Source organism: Diospyros lotus, chromosome 4, assembly GCF_014633365.1.
Source record: "Diospyros lotus cultivar Yz01 chromosome 4, ASM1463336v1, whole genome shotgun sequence".
In the NCBI taxonomy this organism is placed as follows: Eukaryota; Viridiplantae; Streptophyta; class Magnoliopsida; order Ericales; family Ebenaceae; genus Diospyros; species Diospyros lotus.
Window position 1 is genome coordinate 11,446,520 of NC_068341.1, and position 21,928 is coordinate 11,468,447.

General features: G+C 35.2%; 1 protein-coding gene across 4 annotated transcripts in view; it reads right to left on the minus strand.

The window, feature by feature from the left end:
- LOC127799187 (protein MRG1-like) overlaps window positions 1-16,173 on the minus strand; it is a 106,406-nt gene extending 90,233 nt beyond the window's left edge. For 2 of the 4 annotated variants that reach the window (XR_008022557.1, XR_008022556.1), the window contains exon 1: window positions 15,816-16,167. Coding sequence is in view for 2 of the 4 variants with exons in the window: in XM_052332968.1 (XP_052188928.1) it covers window positions 15,816-15,998 (183 nt within the window). In the remaining 2 variants the exon portion in view is untranslated. Of the gene's footprint in view, window positions 1-15,815 lie in introns of all 4 variants that reach the window. The other 2 variants (XM_052332968.1, XM_052332967.1) reach the window with 2 other exon arrangements.
- Window positions 16,174-21,928: the final 5,755 nt, after the last annotated feature.

Sequence of the window (21,928 nt, forward strand, 5' to 3'; positions counted from 1 at the left end):
AGTGATATAATCAAAATAATATATAACACTATGTTTTTACAAAATTATAACATGCATTACATACATTACAATATATAATATATACTTAGATAATTCAGCCAATACCAACCAGCATTTTAATTGGTATGAAACTTGTCATTTAATGTACCAACTAGCACTAAAATGATATGTACCAACTAGTACTAAACAATATGATATGGTATTAATAACCAAGGTGGTCAAGGGTGAAAGGCTTCCTTAAGGCACTAAGAATGTTATATCGCCCCAAGGTGCTAGGCACCAAAAAAATCCTTGCTTGACCAAAGCGAGGTGCTAAATTGACCAAAAAAATAATAATAAATATATTTAATGGGAAAAGGACAATCAAATAATGCATACAATAATAAAACATCTAAAATATTTAATACTCTCAAATACAAATGCTTCCAATACTCTTCAAACAAACTATGTAATAGTATAATATATAACATTATAAACTATATTATGTTAAAACACAAAATATAAGTTTTATAATAAATCTTCAATATTATATAAAAAGAAACAATGTTAAATACTTATAGGCAAGCTAACACACAATATAATTAAAACACAAAATATAAGTTATATTATATTAATTAGCAAATATACATATTTAAATTATATTATAATTAATATAAAGATCCACCTGCAGCAATGCTGCCCTAAACATAAATAAAGGGGGCTGATATCAAAATGAGAAATCAATAAGCAAAGTGATTACAATAAGCACACTGTACAAATTTTGTTTTGACAAGCAAAATAATAGCTGCAGCTGCCCGAAAAGTGAAAAAAAACAGCTACAGCTGCAGCTGCAGCAATAGCGAGTCTTGAAAAGCAAAATTTCTGAAAAAGTGAGTTTGCAAAGTAAAACCCTAAGTCCCAAACTAGGTAAAAAGCAACACTATCTCAAAGAATAGAGTAAAAGGCATCAAATAACATACAATAGTAACAATACAAAGAAACAAGCAAAGAAAGAAAGAAAGAAGAGCAAGAACACCAAAGACCAAACAGCAAACAGTGTGTGCGGCCTATTCACAACAAAAAAACCAATCTTAAGTCGGCTTTTAGAGGAGGGATGGCCACCAGAGAGTTGCCTATCACAGGCGAGCCTGACAGTGGTAGCCAGTTGCCAGAAGGGTTGACAAACTCAATGAGTTTTCGATCCTTGGGTGAACGACAGTCAGCAAGTAGAGGATCCAGGTGAGTTTGTTGTTTGCTTCTCCTTTTGTTTTGTCTTTTTCCCTCTTCATTATACTCTCCATTTTTTCCCTTAGAGACCCTTCACATGCCATACCTAGACTCTATATTTTTCTTCAATTTTTATCAAAACTTTGTTGTATAGAGCCTCGGAAAGAGCCTTGGGCACCCAACGCCTAACCAGAGGTGCTCGCCCAGGCAGCACCTAACTAAAGGAGCCTTGTCTAGCAGTAGGTGAGGCGCTTCAACCTCACCTTAGGTTCAAGCGCCTAGGCAACCCAAGCACTCATCTTTGACTACACTGTTAATAATTATGGCCATGATCTCAATCTAAATCTTTTAATAATATTATTTTTAATAAATAATATTAAACTGGTATTGGTTTGGCCACGTCAGACATCAGACTGGAGAATTAAGTGGAATAAAAGCCACCAGTTTAACCAGCAATTTTTAATTCCCTTATTTTTTTAACACTTCAAAAATTTTGCAAGTGTTGGCAAAGAACCATTCAACAGTTTTTAAAGCCCTTAAGCGAAGAACTGTTGGTTTGGTTAAGAGCCAGACCTTGTCTCTGTCTGACATGGACAGGACAAATGCTAGACTAGTAAATATTTTTGTTTAGATGCTATTTGAATTAAAATAATACCATTTAAAAAAAAAGTCCATATATTGCTTGCTCTGGGAGAATCTGAATTCTTCTTATCCCTTCTCCTCGTTTATTCAACTATGTCTTTGGCCTTCATTTGATACTCAGCTTATCCATGTGATTCTTCATTATTGATTTGTTGGTCTACCCACTGTAAATCATATTTTTTTAGTTATCTAATGTCGTATTATTAGATTAAAAATTCCAATAACTATCTTGAGGTTTGTCTTAATTGCAGAGACTATCCTCCACATTATGAAAATGGCAATGACATCCCTTGATGTTAGAAAATGGGTAAAATGACCATTTTACCCTTGTTGTTTCTCCTCTCTCCTTTCTCTCTTTCACCTTCTCACTCCTCTCTCTTATTTTAATTACAAAACTATATATTAATCACAAAAATATACCGTAGGGTGACCTCTCTTGAGGTTAGGCTAAATTTAAGGGACCTCCCCTCTATTTTGGAAAATTACAGCGACCTCCCTTGAGTTTAAAAATTCAGAACAATTTACTCATTATGGTTACATAACCACTGTTAAATATTATATAATATCAAAAATGCCCTCAACTGAGAACCATCATTTGTTACCTTATTTCCTTTCCCTCTTTTGGTGAAAGCCAAAAACCACAAATTGGATAATGAAGAGGGGGAAAATACCCCCAACTAAACAATGTGGGTTTAGGTCAAACCCAAAATAAACCATGGGCCCATGGCTAAACAAAAGGGTTTGGGCATTGCAAACCCTCTAGTTTCGAGGTTTAGCTATCGAGAGAGAGAGAGAAAAGGGGGGGGGGGGGGGGGGGGGGGAGAGAAGACATTTTAGAAATTCTAAAAAATTAACTAGGTTAAGTAATAGTAGGGGATTAGTGCAACAAGTTTTTTCTAAAGTTAAGGAACTCATTGATATTTTCATAATCTTAGGATACAATCTACTTTAGGACAAACCTCAAGGCTGTTGAGCGCATTTTTCCCTATTATTAATGAAGATATGTTACATTATAATAGAAATACTAACAATATTACTATCATATATATATGTGTGTGTGTGTGTGTGTGTGTATAAACATAGATATAGCACTATGGTTTAATATAAATAGTCATATTATAATTTATAATAATATATATTAAATCATGATATATATATTTAATAACAATCACTCATATAATATAATGTATATGTAATGTACATAAATTAGAATAATTGTAGTTTACAGGGCAAAGGTGTCTTTTTTTGCCAAAATGTATCAGGATGGACTTTTCAGGACAAGCAGTCCAGTCTGCATTGCTTGCCTTGACCAATTTTCAATTAATGCAGGTTTATTAGTCAATTCAAGCCTTGCTTCATCATCCAGCCCAACAATCAAAGGCACCCCATGTTCTATAACTTACTACTATCAAAGGCAAGGATTCATTGGCCACAAGAATTAGTCTAAGGCTCCATGTAAAGAACTTTGTTACACGAATTTGAGTAAAGATTATTTTTTGGTGTCCAAGTTTCCCCCTTGAGCAAGCATGTTGCAGCAGGAGAGAAATATAAGTTTAATTCTTTGAGAATCATTGGGATGGTTTATTCTTTCTTTTTTTCTTTTTTTCTTTTTTTTTTTATAGGTGGGATGGTTAATTCTTTGTGTACTTTTATGGGGTTTTAGTCTAGATTATAAATTCAAATTAAAGAGACTAGATACTTGCTCCTTTTTTCCCCCTTTTGGCATTCTCTTCAAATTCCTGAACTTCATATTCTAGTACATGACACCTTCAGCCAAAAATGTTCATGTACTTGTAATCTATCTATAAGCTAAAAATAGATATGGAGAAGAAATTATCTTTTTCACTGTATGAATGGAATACAATGATTCCTCTCTTCCTTATAGAGGAAGAATACAACACAATAGGAAAGAAGAATACACATAATATTCCTACAATAAACTCAATTAAAGGAAGGGATTTGGGGTATCAATCAAGAGATTGGAGATGATTCCCACTAATCAAGGGAATTAGCTCCTTTCTGTTTCTACACTATCATTTAACTTTGCCAGGGGATTGAGTAATCCCCTCAACCATTCATGTCTAGAGGAGGATCGTTGCATTAGGTAGTCCACTGTCAGTGTAAAACTCACCAAATCAAACATAATAAATTCCAAACAAATAATTGGTGAGCTAAAATTCATGTAATCAACTCCACCAAGTGGGATTGAGACTTGATATGTTGTTGTTTTTGTACTTGTAATCTACAATGATACTTGATATAGTAGACCTCATTGCTCATGGGTATATAAACAATATAGTCATAAACTCACAAGAAGTCAACAGCACACATAGCTTTAGAGGTTCCACAGTCACAAACTCACAATAGGTCCTCTTACATTTTGTCAATTTTATTTAGATTTTTTTGTTGAAATGGAAAGGAGACAAATCCCTTGATTAATGGGGATTGGCTCCAATCTCTTGATTGATCAATTCTAGTTTAGAATAAGAATATCTTGTATATTTTATTCATAGTGATGTTTAAGGACCCTCAAAGGTTACCACTTTATGTAGCAAAAGATGGTTTGTATCTTTTATCAATGGACATACTAGACTATGTTGGGTTTACTTGCTTAACAAGAAATCCGAAGTGGCAAGAGTTTTCAAAGATTTCTTTTTCATGATCGAAGCCCAATTTAAAATAAAAATTTGTATTCTTTGGTTTGATAATGGAACGGGATATTTCAATGAATGTTTAGGGGAATTTTTGAAAGAAAAAAGTATTTTACATCAATCAACATGTCGTAAAACTCCCCAACATAATGGTATAGTTGAACGAAAAAATAGACATTTACTTGACGTAATTAGGGCTATTATGTTTTCTATGAATGTCCCAAAATACTTTTGGGGCGATACTGTTTTAACTGCTTGCTATCTAACCAATAGAATGCCAACTCGGGTCTTAAACTTTGACACCTTTGAATTCTCTAAAAAAGAATTTTCCTATGCGTCGGTTGTACTTTGAGCTACCTTTAAAAATTTTTGGATGCACTTGCTTTGTTTACATTCCACATTTTTCGATCCAAATTGGAACCAACAGTTGGAAAATGTATTTTTGTTGGTTATGCTCCAAATAAAAAAGGGTACAAGTGCTTTAATCCTTTGACAAAGAAAACTCACATAAGCATAGATGCGTCTTTCATGGAGAATCAACCATATTTTACCAAAAATCATCTTTAGGGGGAGAATAATGTCGAAGAAGATAATTTTTTGAAATTTCTGAACCTCTTCAAACATGATTGATATGATTGACACTCTACTCCACTCTGACAAACGATCCAAGGAAACTAGTGCTCAAAATAACAAAGAACATGATGTGTCTAGTTCACAGGTGCCAAGCATAATGAAGTCGAATGTAATGACCCATTTTTGGGTATAAAAATATTTTGTCGTTAATTTATGTGTGAAAAATGTGCTACTATTTGAGGAAGGTGTTGGTAATATTTTATGTGAAAAATAAATAAATAATAATAAAAAGAGGGGAAATCAAAATTTTAAAAGTGAGATTATGAATATATAAATGTATATATATATATATGATAATAGGTGTAAAGTGGATAAAAAAAAAAAGAGAAAGGAAAAATAAAAAAAAAGGAAGGTAAAATGACAAAAGGGGACATAGTTATATATGTGAGTGTGTGCAAGTGGAAGGGACAAATTTGGGAGAGCACAAGTGGGGGGTGGGGTGGCAGACATTCCCTAAATACCTCATCACTTTCCTCCTCCTTTATTCCCTTGTCCCCTCCTTTCTCTCTCTTTCACTCCCTCCCGATTGATTTTTCCTTTTTCTTCTATTTCTTCTTTTTCCTTTCTTCTTCTACTACTACTTCTTCTTCTCTAGTTGGAGCCCAAGCAGAGTGAAATTTCAGCTTTTAGCAGGTTGATTCTCCTCCAAATTTAATCATCAATCAAGGCAAGTTCCATTCTTTCGTGCCCTTCATTTTGAGGTTATTAAATTTTCGGCCAAATTGCGGATATTGTACGTTTCGAGCTATAACTTCGTGTGTTTATATCCAAATTGAGATCTGTTTGTTGCGTTGTAAACTAGACTTCTTAAGCTTCATTTTGATATATTACTTGGATTATTTGGCCAAGTATTGAGTTTGTAAGTGTCCTGTGAAATACCTACTCGAATCTAGAATTTCTGTTTCCGTATAATTTGTCATTGCTCCGGTTTTTAGCCTATAACTTTATGTGTTCATATCCAAATTGAAATCCGTTTGTTGCTCTATAGACTAGACTTCATGGGCTTCATTTTAATATATTACATAAATTATTTGGTTAAGTTTTGAGCTTGCAATCGCCCTGTCAATCTCTGTTTAAAATCTGGAACTAACTATTTCCGTGTAATCTGACCATGCTTCAGTTTTTGGGGTATAACTTTTTGTGGTTATATCCAATTTGAGATCCGCTTTTTGTTCCATAAATTAAACATCCTAAGCTTCGTTTTGATATATTACTTGCATGATTTTGGTTATGTTTTGAGCCCGTAACAACCCTGTAATCTTTGCCAAAAATCTAAAATTTTTACTGTCTGAGTAATCTGCCTTGTTTCGGTTTTTGGGAAATAATTTCCTGTGGTTATTTCTGATCAAGTTGCCTAACGGTCTACAGACAACTTGCACTGCTTGGAACCTTCTACCAGCAGGCTAAATCCCTCCAAAATTACAATAATAGCTATGAATAGCAACAAAGTAAAAGGTTACAGCCTCAGTACATGACAGCTACCCCCTCCATCAATCATTTCTTGTCCTCAAGAAATGTGCAACAGGCTAGTCGAACTGGGAAACTGCCTTAGCAGATCAGGCAAGTACTCCCAAGTGTCTGACTATTGGGAAGACCACTTGACCAGCACTTGGATAATTGGTGGCCCTTGTCAGTAGATGATTCTCCTATCTAAGATAGTAGTAGGAACGACAAGTCCTGCTTCCTTGGTGGCACTAGAAGGAAGTGTGTGGCTGACTCTTTGCGAGTCCACTCCTTTCTTGAGCAAGGATACGTGGAAAATAGGGTGTATCTGGAAGCCCTCTAGTAACTACAATCGGTAGGCCACTGGCCCTATTCTTGCCAGCACTAGATAAGGCCTAAAAAATCTAGGGCTTAGTTTAGACACCAGTTGCTTGGTAAGATATCTGAGTTGCTGGAGAGTTAGCTTTAGGTATACTTCCTCTCATTCAGAGAATGCTCTCTCACTTCTTCTCCGGTCAGCCATTTGTTTCATTCTATTTCGAGCCTTTGTTAGTTCAGCCTTCAATAGTCTCACGACCTCCTGCCCTTGCTGCATATAAGCTCCCACTTTCGCCATTGTTGGTGGCTCCCTTACCGCCGATAGCAATGTTGGTTTGTACCCATGTAAAGCCTCGAAGGGACTCATATTTATGGAACTATGGTGGCATGAGTTATATCACCATTGAGCGACTGAGAGCCACTTGTGCCACCCTCTTAGCTACATAAAACATAAACACCTCAAGTAGCATTCTAGAGACTGATTCACCCTTTCTGACTGTCCATCAATTTGTGGGTGATAGGCAATAAACATATGTAGTTTAGTGCCTAAGGACTTAAGTAGCTCTCTCCAAAATGAATTGGTAAAAACTTTGTCCATGTCTGATACTATGGATTGAGGCACCCCATACATCTTCACTACATTGTCCAAGAAGACCCTCGCCACCTCTTGAGCAGTGAAGGGATGGGAGAGGCCTATGAAATGGCTGAAGCTAGTAAACCGGTCCACTATCACGAGAATGCAGTCCTTCCTTTCCGACCTTGGTAGTCCCTCAACAAAATCGATAGTTACATTGGTCCAAGCCCCTTCTAGTATGGGCAGTGGTTGTAGTAGGCCTGGTTGAGCTATGGTCTCATGTTTGCACCTCTTGCACACATCACAATTCATCACAAAGTCGATCACAAACTTCTTGAGTTGTGGCCAATAGAAGGTTTGTCTTACCCTCTTGTAAGTGTTTTGGATCCCAGAATAACCACCCAATGGGGAGCTGTGAAGTGATTGGAGGATCTAGTTCCTTAAAGTCATACTTTCCCCAACCACCAATCTTCCCTTGTATCGGATCAATCCATTAGATAGAGCATAACCGGGCCTACAATCTCCATTCACACTCAATTGTTCTAACAACTCCTTAACCCATGTCCCTTGCTAGTAACTTTCAGTGACCTCCAGGACCCACTCTGGTACTACTGAGATGGTAGTAGCCAATGTTCCCCCTTTATGGCAGCGAGATAATGCATCCACAGCCACATTTTCTTTTCCCCTTCTATACTATATGATATAATCCAGCCCCATCAATCTTGACGTACACTTCTTTTGGAGATGAGAGTGAAGTTTCTATTGTGAGAGGAACTTAAGACTCTCGTGGTTAGTTTTAATAATGAACCGCCCTCCTCCTAAATAATGTCTCCACTTCTCCACTGCCATTAAAACCGTTAGGAGCTCTTATCATATATACTGAGCCCTTGGTGCCTAGGGCTCAAGGCTTAGCTGAGAAAAGCCAAGGGTCTACCCTCCTGAGAAAGTATTGCCCCTATGCCCACCCCACTGGCATCAATCTCCAAAGTGAAAGGCTTGCTAAAATTCGGTAGCCCAAGTATTGGGACCTTACTCATGGCCCTCTTGAGTTGTTCAAATGCTTTCTCCGCCCTCCAGTCCTAATTAAACCCATCCTTCCTCAGCTGATCATTGAGTGGTTTACCGATCGACCCATAGTCCTTCACAAATTTACAGTAGTATCCGGTCAGTCCCAGAAACCCCCTCAAGGCTTGGATATTAGTGGGCTTAGGCCAGGCAATAATGGTCTCAATCTTCTTATGATCAGTCCCCACACCTACTTCAGATATAACATGCCCCAAATACTCAATTTGAGCTTGTGCAAAAGCACACTTAGACCTTTTGAGGTACAACCAGTTGAATCGCAAAACCTGAAAAGTAGTCCTAAGGTGTTCTAGGTGTTGGTCAAAAGAAGAGTTATATATCAAGATGTCATCAAGAATACTGAGATAAATTTTTCTGAGATATGGTTCAAAGATTCGGTTCATTAATGCTTGGAAAGTAGCAAAGGCATTAGTAAGGCCAAATGGCATCACTGTAAATTCATAGTGCCCATGATGAGTTCTGAAAGCAGTCTTTGAGATATCAAATGGGTTCATGCTTATTTGATGCTAACCTAAGCGTAGGTCGAGCTTAGAGAAAATTGAGGCGTGTTTGAGCTCATTAAGTAGATCCTCAATTATGGGTATTGGGAATTTATCTTTGATGGTGATAGCGTTTAGTTGTCTATAATCGACACAAAAACACCACGTTCCATCTTTCTTTCAGACTAAGAGGACATGAGAGGCAAAAGGGCTATGACTTGGTCTAATAATTGATTGGGAAAGCGTATCCCTCACCAACTTTTCAATTTATGTTTTCAGTTTGGGAGGGAATCAATAAGATCTTATGTTGATAGGTTCAACATTTGGCTTTATGGGAATGGAATGGTCTAGGGACCGCTCAAGGGGAAGAGACTTGGGTTCTACAAACAGGTCGTGATATTCAACCAGTAATAAATCAAGTGAGGTGAGATCAGATACCTGCCATACCTCATGTGGCTGATTTTAGCCATTTCTTGAGTGATCTCCCTCTGTCTCCTCTCTGTCTTCCCCTTCTTCTTTAGCCTCAGTTGAGAACAGATGTGCCACTTAGGACATTTTCTTCTGAAGAAGCTAATGTAGCTTCTTCCCCTTTATCATTCTGCACGACCCCATCTCCATATTGCCTTGGACGATCACCCTTCTCCCTTCTTTTTCTAAGGAAACTTCCATCTTATTAAAATCGAAATTAATTAGACTCACCCCCTTCATCTAATCCACACCCAAAACTATGTGACAACCTCCCAGCTTCAACAATCTCAGATCAGCTTCAAATGCCTCACCTTGCATCTGCTAACAAAATCCCAAGCAAGCTAATGTGCTCAACACCCTATTTCCGTTGGCCACCATCACAGAGAGTGGTTGGGTACTAGCCACATGGCACTTCATCTTCTTTACAATACCCTCATCAATAAAACTGTGGGTACTCTCACTATCAATCAACACCATAAGGGTGCCTTCTTGTACCCTGCCCTCAACTTTGATTATTTTGCTACTGACAGTCCCTTTTATAACTTGTAACGAGATTGCCCCATTATCCTCTTTGCTTGCTTCTTCTATCATCATGAGGCCCTCCTCATCTTCCTCTTCTTCTCCTTCATGTAACAACAACTGCTTCCTAAATTAATGCCCTACGAAGTATTTATCTCCACACTTGAAGCATAGCCCAACCTGCCTCCATTGTTCAATAATTTTGTCCCCGGATTGTAAGTTAGGCCCTGGGGGTGGTAATGCTTGATACCGGGCCCCTGTTCCTCCCTTCAGACGTTCTCGCCATGTGAACTTACCCCCATATTGCATAGTACTTGGCATCCCTCCTCTATTCTACCCTCTATGTTTTCCTCATCAGGGCCTCAAACGTTAACTCTTGCAAGGAGGCTCCCTCTGCTGCCTCTTGTACTGTCTTGGGCTTTAGTACCTTCACTACCAATCTCAATTCATCATTCAATCCTCCCACAAAACTAGACACAAATACTCCTCGATGAGGAAGGGGTTTTTGCTCAACATTAGGGACTTCAGCTCTTCAAATTTCATTTGGTATTCCATCACCGTTCCTTCCTGCCTCAGGCAATTAAACTCTTCCACTATGTCTATCATGCCTCTTTCCCCGAACCTCTCACAAAATATTTTAGAGAATTCTTCCCAACTATAGGACTCCTTGACCTTGGACCACCCCTAGAACCAAATGTCCCCAGAGTCATTGAGGTAGGCAGAGGCTAGGGTCACTCTCTGGTTCTCGGCCACTTGGTGGATCACAAACATCTTCTCACATCTCCTGATCCACCATTGGGGTTTTTGTCCCTCGAACATTGATAATTCCAAACTCAGCACTGGAAATCCGATGTGGTTTGACTCAGTAGTGCACGTCTACTCTTCCACAAATTCTCTTCCTCTCCAAATAGATCCATTTCAATCTCTGATGGCCCAACATTCTGGTTACTAGTGCCAATTCCTGGTAGAATTGGTTTAGTACATTTCTTAGGGGGAAAATTAGGTGAAATCCTTACCTGATGTTGATCGAAGAACATGATTATGAATTGCTACAGTTGATCGTGCAGCACACTACCTTGCTCACGCATCCCCCGCATCTCTTCCTGAATTTGGACTCGCATGTCATCCTTGATCTTCTCTACAATCCCCTCTAAGATCTTAGTGCTATCTTGCGTGTACTTTTGGTTTCTCCCTGGTTGTCGACTAATTATTTCTGTTCTGCTTAGTTGTCATTAATAGCTAGAGTGTAGTCCATGGGTTAATATTAATAATGGTTGGACATTTTAAGGGATAAAAGCATGGTTATGGGAGAAAATTGATAAAATATTTATAATTATTCAGGAGTGTACATTTATGCATGGAAATTGATACATCATTTATGCATTGGGGCATGAGCATAGTATTGTTATGAATTGATACATGATGAGGGGAAATTATTATGCATGGAAATTGCCATATGTGGGCATTGCATGGAGTATTTGGGTACATGAGACCAAGCATGAAATTTTATATGTTTTCAAGTTAATACATGTGCATGGTATATATATACACATTAACACACTTATTATTTTGCGTTACGGCTATGATCCACAGTTTATGGTTGGAAAGGAAATTAGTATGGTATCAGAGCGAGTCGTGGGGGCACCTGTGTGCACGGACCAGGGCCGAATCCCAGACTTGGGCTCAATAAATGGAACTCTTCGCTAAGCGGGGATACTGCTAGCAGACCATGCTGGTTACATCCGGGTGGGCTAGACATGTACTGCCAAGGAGAGGGATGAGGTTGTGAGATTGTTATGTTGATGCAATTGGTATAGGAGGTGGACCTCTTCACTCAGCGGGAGTACTGCTAGCGGACCATGCCAGTCACGTCCGGGTGGGCTAGGCATGTACTGCCAAGGAGAGGGGTGAGATTAAGTGGGACTTGGTCCATAAGAAAAAGATCATTGGCAAGATTGTGTATATATATATATATATATATGTCATGAGGATAAGCATATGCATATGAGTGTGTATAACATGGGTATGATTGCATGATGTGAAATAAATTTGTATGGGTTTACGATGGGGTATAATATGTCATGGATGAGTCAATTAATAGTGAGCAAAGCATATTGTTTCTCTTCTTTGTTGCTTCTCTTATGTTAAATGAGTTCTTTGTTATTGCCTTGTCAATTTTATGAATCTTATTGCTACCATTTATTGGATATATATACACTTGTTGGGTCTTGTGACTCATATTTGCTTCACATCATTTCAGGTAAGGGAAAAGCCATGGATGTGGGCGTGTTTAATGGAGAGGATTCTTGTGGGTTAGTATGTGTACAGGGCTTTCCCAACCAAAAGATCTGTAGGGGTGTTTTTGAGGGCAGCAAGAAAGGAAAGAGCTTAAGTTGTGTTTAGATTTTTATTGTCCCTTAAAATTGAGTTGTAATTAATAGTGACGTAAATATTTATGTTGGCTTCTATTGCTTAATGAAAAGATGTGATGAGTTTTATTTGATTAGCACTTATATATATGTATATGTGAGAAAAAAAAAAAGTGAGGAAAATTTTGGGTTGTTTCATCGAAACTAGGGAGAGAATTACTACAAACGGATTAAAGAAATCCAAAACCTGAGCTTCAGTTTTATATTAGAAGAAAATCTCAAAGAAATGCTATTGATCCAAATGTCCCTCTAGTAATTGAAGAGTTGGCATCTTCGAATGATGGTCCTCCTTCCATTCAAGGTAACTCTAAACTTACTCCTTCAAATTCTCCCTCATTTGATTTGTCTAATCTTGACATCCCCATTTCCACTAGAAAAGAAGTAAGATCTTGTACTAAACATCCTATTGCCAAATACCTGTCATACCAGAAATTGTCCAATAACCACAAGGCATTTCTTTCAAATATTTCTAACTTGCATGTGCCAAGAACTATTTAGGATGCCCTATGTGATCCGGATTGGAAGTTAGCAGTAAATAAGGAGATAAATGCTCTTGAAAAGAACAGGACTTGGGAGATTGTGGAGCTACGGAAAGGCAAGACAACTGTAAGTTGTAAATAGGTCTTCACTGTAAAATGTAAGGCAATGGGAGCATAAAGATGTACAAAGAAAGACTTGTTGCCAAGGGGTTCATACAAACTTACGGCATTGACTATGAAGAGATCTTTGCTCCAGTTGCAAAGATAAACTCAATTCAAGTACTCCTTTCTCTAGCAATGAATTCCAATTGGCTTCTACACCAGCTTGATGTAAAGAATGTCTTTCTAAATGGAGATTTGGAAGAATAAGTGTTCATGGATCTTCCACCTGGATTTGAGAAAAACCTCGGTGCCAACAAGGTGTGCAGATTGAAAAAATCCTTGTATGGTTTGAAACAATCACCAAGAGTGTGGTTTAAAAGGTTTAGAAAGGCAGTGAAGAGCTATGGTTACATTTAGAGTCAAGCTGACCACACAATGTTCTTCAAGCACTCTAGCGATAGTTAAACGGCTATTTTGATTGTATATGTGGACGATATAATAATGACTAGTGATGATAGTGCAAAAAGTGAAAAGCTTAAGAGAAAGCTAGATCGTGAATTTGAGATCAAGGATTTGGGGGCCCTAAAGTACTTCCTTGGGATGGAATTAGCAAGATTAAAAGAGGGAATTTTCGTCAATCAATGTAAGTATGTTTTGGATTTGCTTAATGAAACAAGAATACTTGGATGCAAGATAGCCGAAACTCCCATAGAACCTAACTTGAAGCTACAACCTATCGAAGCCAAAGATGTGGTAAATAGGGAGAAATACCAAAGACTTGTGGGTAGACTCATCTATTTATCTCACACCCAGTCTGATATAGCTTTTGGAGTGAGTGTTGTAAGTCAATTTATGCATTCGCTAGGTTCAGACCATTTTGAAGCTACCTACATAATTCTAAGGTACCTAAAGAAAACACTTGGAAAATGATTGCTCTTCAAAAAATGATGACACCTACACATAGAGGCATATATCGACACAAATTGGGCAGGTAGCATTATAGATAAAAGATCTACTTCAGATTATTGCACCTTCGTGAGAGATAATCTTGTCACTTGGAGGAGCAAGAAACATAATGTAGTAGCCAGAAGTAATGCTAAAGCCAAATTTCGTTTAGTAGCCCATGGGATTAGTGAGGTTATGTGGATAAAAAGATTACTAGAGGACTTGAAGGTTCTTATTTCCTTACAAGCCAAAGTTTACTGTGACAACAAAGTTGCGATCTCTATTGCTCACAATCCGGTCCTCCATGACAAAACAAAACATGTAGAGGTGGATAAGCATTTTATCAAGGAAAAACTTGACAATAGGGTAATCTGTATGCCTTATATTCTAACAGTTGATCAAGTGGTTAATGTCCTCACAAAGGGGTTACATAAGAAACAATTTGAAAATCTAGTGAGCAAGCTTGCCATGGAAGATATCTTCAAGCCAACTTCAAAGGGAGTGTTAAAATGGAAATGAGACAAATCCCTTGATTAGTGGGGATTGGCCCCAATCTCTTGATTGATTGATTCTAGTTTAGAATAAGAATATCCTGCATATCTTGTAAATTATTTCTTAGTTTGATCATTTCCTAATTTGTTGTATCCTCCCTCTATAAGAAGAGAGGAGTCATGTTTTTCAATTATGGTGAAATATAAATCATTCTTCTCTTAGCTTATATATTTCATTTTGGATACCATTTCTTCTACCATGCATGGGAAAAGAAACCTTCAAGCACTCCAATTGTGAAACCATTCCAGCGATGAGGAAGTAAGACAAAACAATCATTTCCAATCAACCTAGGAACATAAGAAAGAGAAACTTTCATGTACTATTTCAAACTTAAGATTTTCATAGGGAAAAGAAAAGGAAGGATATCAACCAAAAAAACAAGTTAATTGAAGCCAAATTTATTATGATTTTCCTGTCTTTTATGTTTTGCTTGAACTATAAAATGAGAACAAAAATAAATACAGATTTGCCAAATAAATCATTATACAACAATAGTAAAATTTCATTTTCTTCCCTTACAATGTGTTTGAGGGAGGGGGAGAAAATGGAAATAAGTAGAAGAGACTTCTCTCTGTTCAGGGGAGACAATACTGATGGAATAAAAATGGGAATTGATTGAAACAAATTCTATCCATTCTCCTCTGAAGTCCTATTTTCTATCTCCATCAAATTAGGAAAGAATAATAGAATGAAAAATGGATCAAAGTTTTTATTGTTGTATTGGCAACAGTAAACTCAATAATTTTATAAAAATTCAAATATGTACTTGATTTAACAAAAATTTATATTTCCATTAACAGCGCACTCCTATTTCTGGTGCCCTGCACTCTAGGACCCATATCATATCTTGGATTAGAAAGGAACTGATAGAGCTGCGGGAAGGAACATCACTGAATATGAACGAAAAAACTCATTTGACAGAAGTTTGAGCTATTGTTACAGTTGGTCCTGATCAGTTCTTGCGGAGCCTATTGAAACGTTTATATTAACCTGTGATAGAGTTGCATAAGCTTTGATAGGGAAATACCAAATTGTTGAGATTGCGGGCGTAAGTTTGCAGAGACTGAACCACGTTAAAATTTTCTATGTTCTTTTAATTTTATTTCTACGTGTGAGTTGACTTCCATGATCACATCCTAATCGATGGAAATACGAAAGAAACACTTTTGAGGCAATGGGTTTATTTCACAGCAAATATCCAAAAAACCCTACTACAAACCAGAGCAGAAACAGGACGAGGGGGAGCATGAATTGAAAGAAGCGAAATAAACAAAGCAAGGAGAGGATGGTACCTTGGCTTCGTAAACGATACCATTATGGAAGGCGAGGACCTCCTCACCTTGAGAGAAATGACTGGGCCCGGAAGAAGGATTCGATTCGACGGCGTCCTTGATGTCGACGTTGGTCTCGGTGGTGGCGCCGCCAGCGCCGTTGTCGGAGATGGTGGCTGAATCATCGGAAACTGCGGTGGCCATATTCACGGTTGCCAGTGATTGTGAGGGGCGTCTGTCTGAATTCTGATCGAGACTTGTCCTGCACTTCTCTCACTTGTGGGTGGGCTTTGTGGCGGTTCGGTTGTGGACGCGCCTGCCACGGTGTCCCTGCCCTGCCTGCCGGACCACTTTATATTGGCAGGATACGGAAATGCTGTTGGATGACACGTGTCACGTACTGAAATACCTTCTCCTTATGCGGGGCGGTAAGAAGGGAACTCCTCCCGTCATTGTGTAGTAGGATTTTTTTGGATACACTTTATTATTGACATCCTAGTTAAAATCGCCTCTAAAATTATATTAAGAAAATAAATTGAAAGATATATCTAAGTGATAAGGATGATAAATCTTGATATCACTAATATCACTCTCAAAATTCTTCCTTATAAAAAAATATTTTACTTCTCCCAAAAATCGAACTCACATTACAAGCCCCCAGACAAGTTTTCAGCCTACATTTTTGTCACTTGACTATACCTTGGGATAGTAGAATTTTTTTTTCAAATAAAATTATTTTAAGAGGAAATTACATCCCATCATTATTCAAGTTTAGTAACAATAAAATTAGCCTTTTTATATTTTTAAAATAATAGGAATTTTTCATTCAAGTTTTTAAATACTTCTTAGTTAATCACAATTTTATTTTTTAAAATATAAAAAAAAAAATTCTTTTACCATGCATGCATCTAAACGTCTATTTTCTCATCTTCTTACAATAGAGAACTCTTCCCTTTTTTTCTCTAAAAATGGCAAATACAACGTGTCTTTTCTTTGACTATTTTTTCTCTCTATCATTGTTAAACACAATTTTGTTGTAAGTTATTTGACCCTAACAAGAAAGGGAGATCTCATTGAAATAAATAGTAGATAAAGAGATAATAGAAGGAACAAATAGAGAGAGAAAAAGATAATACATTTAGGTAGCATTTGTTAAAATGAACAAAATAAATGAGTATCAAGATATGATTAAAATGTTTTTCAAACCAATATATAGAATTATCAAGATAAAATTAGAAAGCATTCTAAATTTTTTATCAAACTATTTGTTAAATTTTTTAAAATATACTAGAGGACACAAATATCATTTTTTTTTATCTGTAAAGATCAACGTGTGTTTATTTTGAAAGAGAGAGAGATAAGCATATCTTGAAAAAATCAAAATAAGAAATCACTTGACTTTTTTTTTTAACTATCGTCAAATAAATTTAACAAACACATTAAAAATGACAAACATTTGAAATATTTCTCATATCGAATTTTTTTCACTTCATATCTTAATTAACAAACACTATCTTAGTAGGTCTCATTCCCCAACAATGATGATGGTAACACGATAACTTTCTATCTCATTTCTTTTTCTTTTTTATTCCCAACAACTAATAGAACCCCAGCACAAACCCTATTGCTTAGGCCAAAAGAGATAAACATTCTTTGCCCATTATCAAACCAACGTGCATATGTATAAAAGATAAATAAATAAATGAGAGAACAATAATAAGAAAGAAAAAATGGTTTGGCATAGAGAAGACAAATAAGTAGGAAATAAAAAAAAAGAAATATTTTAAAATATAAAGATAAAATAGTTATTTTATTATTATTATTTTTTCAATAACATGGCACTTCCTTGTCATTCTAAAAAAAACAAGGGGTGTTAATTGTGTTTTCGTTAAATCTGAAGGGTATGTGCTATAATTACCATTTTTTAAATAATATAGCAAATATGCTAGGCAAGGCAACATAAAGTTTTAAATACATCAACCTGCTATTATTTTTTAGAAATAGCAATCTTATGTTCTTACCTTATTTGAAAAAACAAAATGAAGTCCACAATTTGAATTTGGGAAGAATGAACTGGAGTTGGCATCGTTATTTATTTATTTTTCAATCCAAACAAAAAAAAAAAATTTATAATGAATTCTACAATTTAAAAATAAAATTTGGTTGTGAACAAAAAAACCCATTTCTTTCTCCAACACTTCAAACTATAATTTTTGTCTTTGCCACTATGGCTAGCCTTCGCCATTATAACAATACTTTCGAGAATTGTAAGTCACTCTTTTCGTTACATCAAACTATCATTACTAATTTTTATATTTGTCATTAACCTTTGCTATTTCAATGTCACTATTGAGAATTGAAAGTCGTTTTTCCATCACTTCAAATTGCTGCCACCAATCTCCATCTTCATTATCATCACCAATCTTTGCCATTTCGACACAAGTATCGGGGATTGCAAGTTAGGCCCTTTTAAATATAATTTTATTCAAATTTTTATTTTATTTATATTTAATTTTATTTATTTATTGAATATAACATGTTGTGTTAATTTTGAAATTTAATATATATGTATATATTGGAGAATATAAAAATATGTATACATGTTTTTCTTTTCTTTTACTTTAACAATGTTATTATGTTAAGGGTATTTTAGGAAGTAAAAACAAATGAAACTTCAATTATAAATTCATTTCAAATATAAGTTTGTGAAATTCAATTGAATATATATTTTAAGTTATGTCATTTCAAATATAAAAATTTATTTATAAATAAATTCTATATTTTAAGTTGTATCATTCCAAATATAAAAATTCAATTACAAATTAATTCCAATTTTTAGTTCATTAATTCCAACCGGAACATTAAAGTTGAACTAGTTATAATATTTTACCGTCAATTAAATAATCACACTTAAATTTTGAAAAAATATCCAAAAAGTCACATTTTTTTCTTTATACCCACAAAATATCATATTTCTTTCGTGATTCTCATTTTTTTCTATCTCGTTCTTTTTATTTTGGATAATGATGATAATGGCAATAAAAGATGTGAAGGTGGTTTTCAATCCCCCTCGTTATTTCCTATTTTTTCTCTTTATTATCTCATTTTATTCACTAAGTTATTTTGTTAATGTTTCTATTTTAATGTTTAATGAGAGAGAAGTGAGAGAGTTTAAAAAATAAATAAATAATGTTTTTGTAAGGGTGCTTTTTGTAATTTTCAAAAAATAAATAGTGTTTTCTGTAATTTATCTTCAACTTAGGGGGGTGAAGTGTAATCTACTCTATACAATCATTATTTCTATTAAACATCCAATAGAAACTAATTATCAAACCATTATCCGTTTGGCCATGTTTTTAACAAATTAAAAAATCAAAAATTAAGTGTAAAAAATCTGCTTGTTCTATCAAAGTTGTTAACTCCCTTGATGTTTGAACAATAATGCACATTACATAATATAAACTTAATAGTAATTATATAAAATGATTATTTTATAAAAAAAAATTACTCAGGGCATAAGTACATAAAGTTATGTGTTCCTAGTTTCTTTTTGTATGATGTGCTATAAAAATTTATAATTTATAATTAACTTTTGTATGTTCTTACAATTAATAATAATTTAAAGTAAATACATAAATTTTATTTTATTAATATAAATAAAAAATAACGGAACTTTAAAATTAACATAAACTCCATAGTCAAATGATTTTGAGGTTTATATTAATTTATATAATATTAGTTTTTATTAATAAAAATTGACAAGAATTCAAATAGAGATTATATTGTAATAAAAATCAAAATTTAGTAATTATATTAACAAAAAATAAAATATAATAAAATAATTTATTATGAAATATAAAATTAGCAACAAGATTTGGTTTAATTAGCAACAACTTTTAAGAGAATTTCTAGTTAAGAATCGCTGGTGGACGTTGATTCAATCACACCTGCCCCTTCGTTTTTTTCATATTTCACTTCATAGATGTGATTCTTCAATCATCATTATTGATCCCTAAATCATATGTTTTTTAGTTAACTCCGTATCTTCGGATTACATTATTCTCTTTCTTGTGGCTACAATATTCTAAACATCAATTAGTTACATATAATTCCAAAAACGATGAAATGAGCAAATTACAATAAATACACATCAGTTTTAAATTATCGAAACACAACAGTAAATGTGTGTTTGATTGATTGCATTACCTAGAATTAAATTCTAGATAATATTGCCTAAAAAATAAAAATCACCCCACCCCCTTGGAAAATAAATTCAATGGAAAGAAGTTTTAAATGCTTGTACTATACATATTTTTCCATAAAAAAGTTAAGAGTATTTGATTATTTTTCATAGAAAATGTGTAATAATTATATATTTTTCATGGTAAATATGTGTAATCAAACACACTCTAAGTTGAAAAAAAATTCTACTAATGATAAAATTTTATAGTTTAATTTTAAAAATAAAGATAATATTATAATTTATAAAAAAATCTATTAAATCATGACATTAATCTGATTCACATAAACATTAATATTAGTTGATATATTTTTACAATATTATGCAACTTAGATATTATTATATGTTGATAATTAATATGTCAATCCTGTAATAGTAATCATTCATGTGATATACAACATATATAATAAGAATAATCTAGACGAACGTAAAGTTGGACAAATGAGTGAACAATTTGTTAAAAATTACCATATTAACCCTTTGTGTAAAAGACAAATTTACCCTCAATTGAGATAGTCTCTCTATCACTCTCACCCACTCTCTCACCAAGATAACACGCCCACTCTCACTCTCATTCTCTGCATCATTCTCATTGAAGCTCTTACTTCTCACCCATTCTTTCTCTCACCACTCACTCTTTGTGAGACAAAGAGTGAGGTTAATTTTTACTTAATCATATTTGATGTAATAAGATTTGAAGGTGACGATGAAAGTAATGCTTTTTTTATTCCCATGATGTAGTCTTAAATTCTTAATCGCTAGAAATTAGGCTTTGCAAGCCTCAGTAATATGTGGTGAAAGATTATTCAAATTTTAATTCAACAACAGTTTTTATAATTTCTATGAACTCATATTCTTGAACATTTAAGCAATAAAGGTTTGCAAGAGAAATCCTTCCAACTCGAGGTAATGTGAAGGGTGTGGAGTATGAAAGACAATAGCAACTAATATTCACATGTCGTGGTAAAACTAGAAAGTTGTTTGAATCACAATGAACTCACAAACTAACTAATAAGTGTTACGGTAAAAACATGACATGCCCGCAAGGGACCATTTTTGTTTTGAAAAGCTTCTCTCACTGCAATTGAAGGACAACACATAGAATGCTTCTCTTTGCAACATTTAAATTAAGCAATTCAAATTACTATTTGTCATTTAGTTCAAGTATGTCTGTTTGCAATTATACAATATATGAATGCTTATACACATTGAATGGTACTTGAGTTATATACCATATGGTAAAAATAATCTGGCATCCCATTAATATTTGAACCCTATATGCTTTTGTGTGCTTGAAGAAAGCTAATATAATTATTGTTTTTTTTAGGTTTTGCAAAACTTGCTTCCCTTTGTTGGCCCCTTATCAAAAAATCCAGTGAAGCATATGGAAACTTTTATATTATCAAGAGTTCGCGTGAGAGTGAGAACTTGTAGGTATTTATGTCTCAATGTATTTTACTTAATCAGGAGCGTAACATCTCGTATCGAGCGATAAGAAGGTCCGGAACAACTTACCCTGATAGACCTATGCGAATTTCTTAGGAGGGTCACCCATCCTTGGATTTTCCCAGGTCAAGCACGTTTAACCCTGGAGTTCTTTACCTGCATTCAGCCCAAAAGGTATCTAGGTAGTGTTGTTTCATTTCTTACCTATCCTCGATATATACTATTCTTCTCTGGGCTCCCGGGGTATTACATTCTCCCCCCCTTGAGCACATGACATCCTCGTCATGCGACCTTACAACTAGTCTTAGATCTTCTCCCCTTAGGGGCTGCCATCCTAAAAGTCGCTCCTTGTATAGGCCCTCGAGCCCCGGCGCCACTCCCCGCCCTCATCAGATTGCTTTCGCCAAGGGTCGGCTCTGATACCACCTGTAACATCCCGCACCGAGCG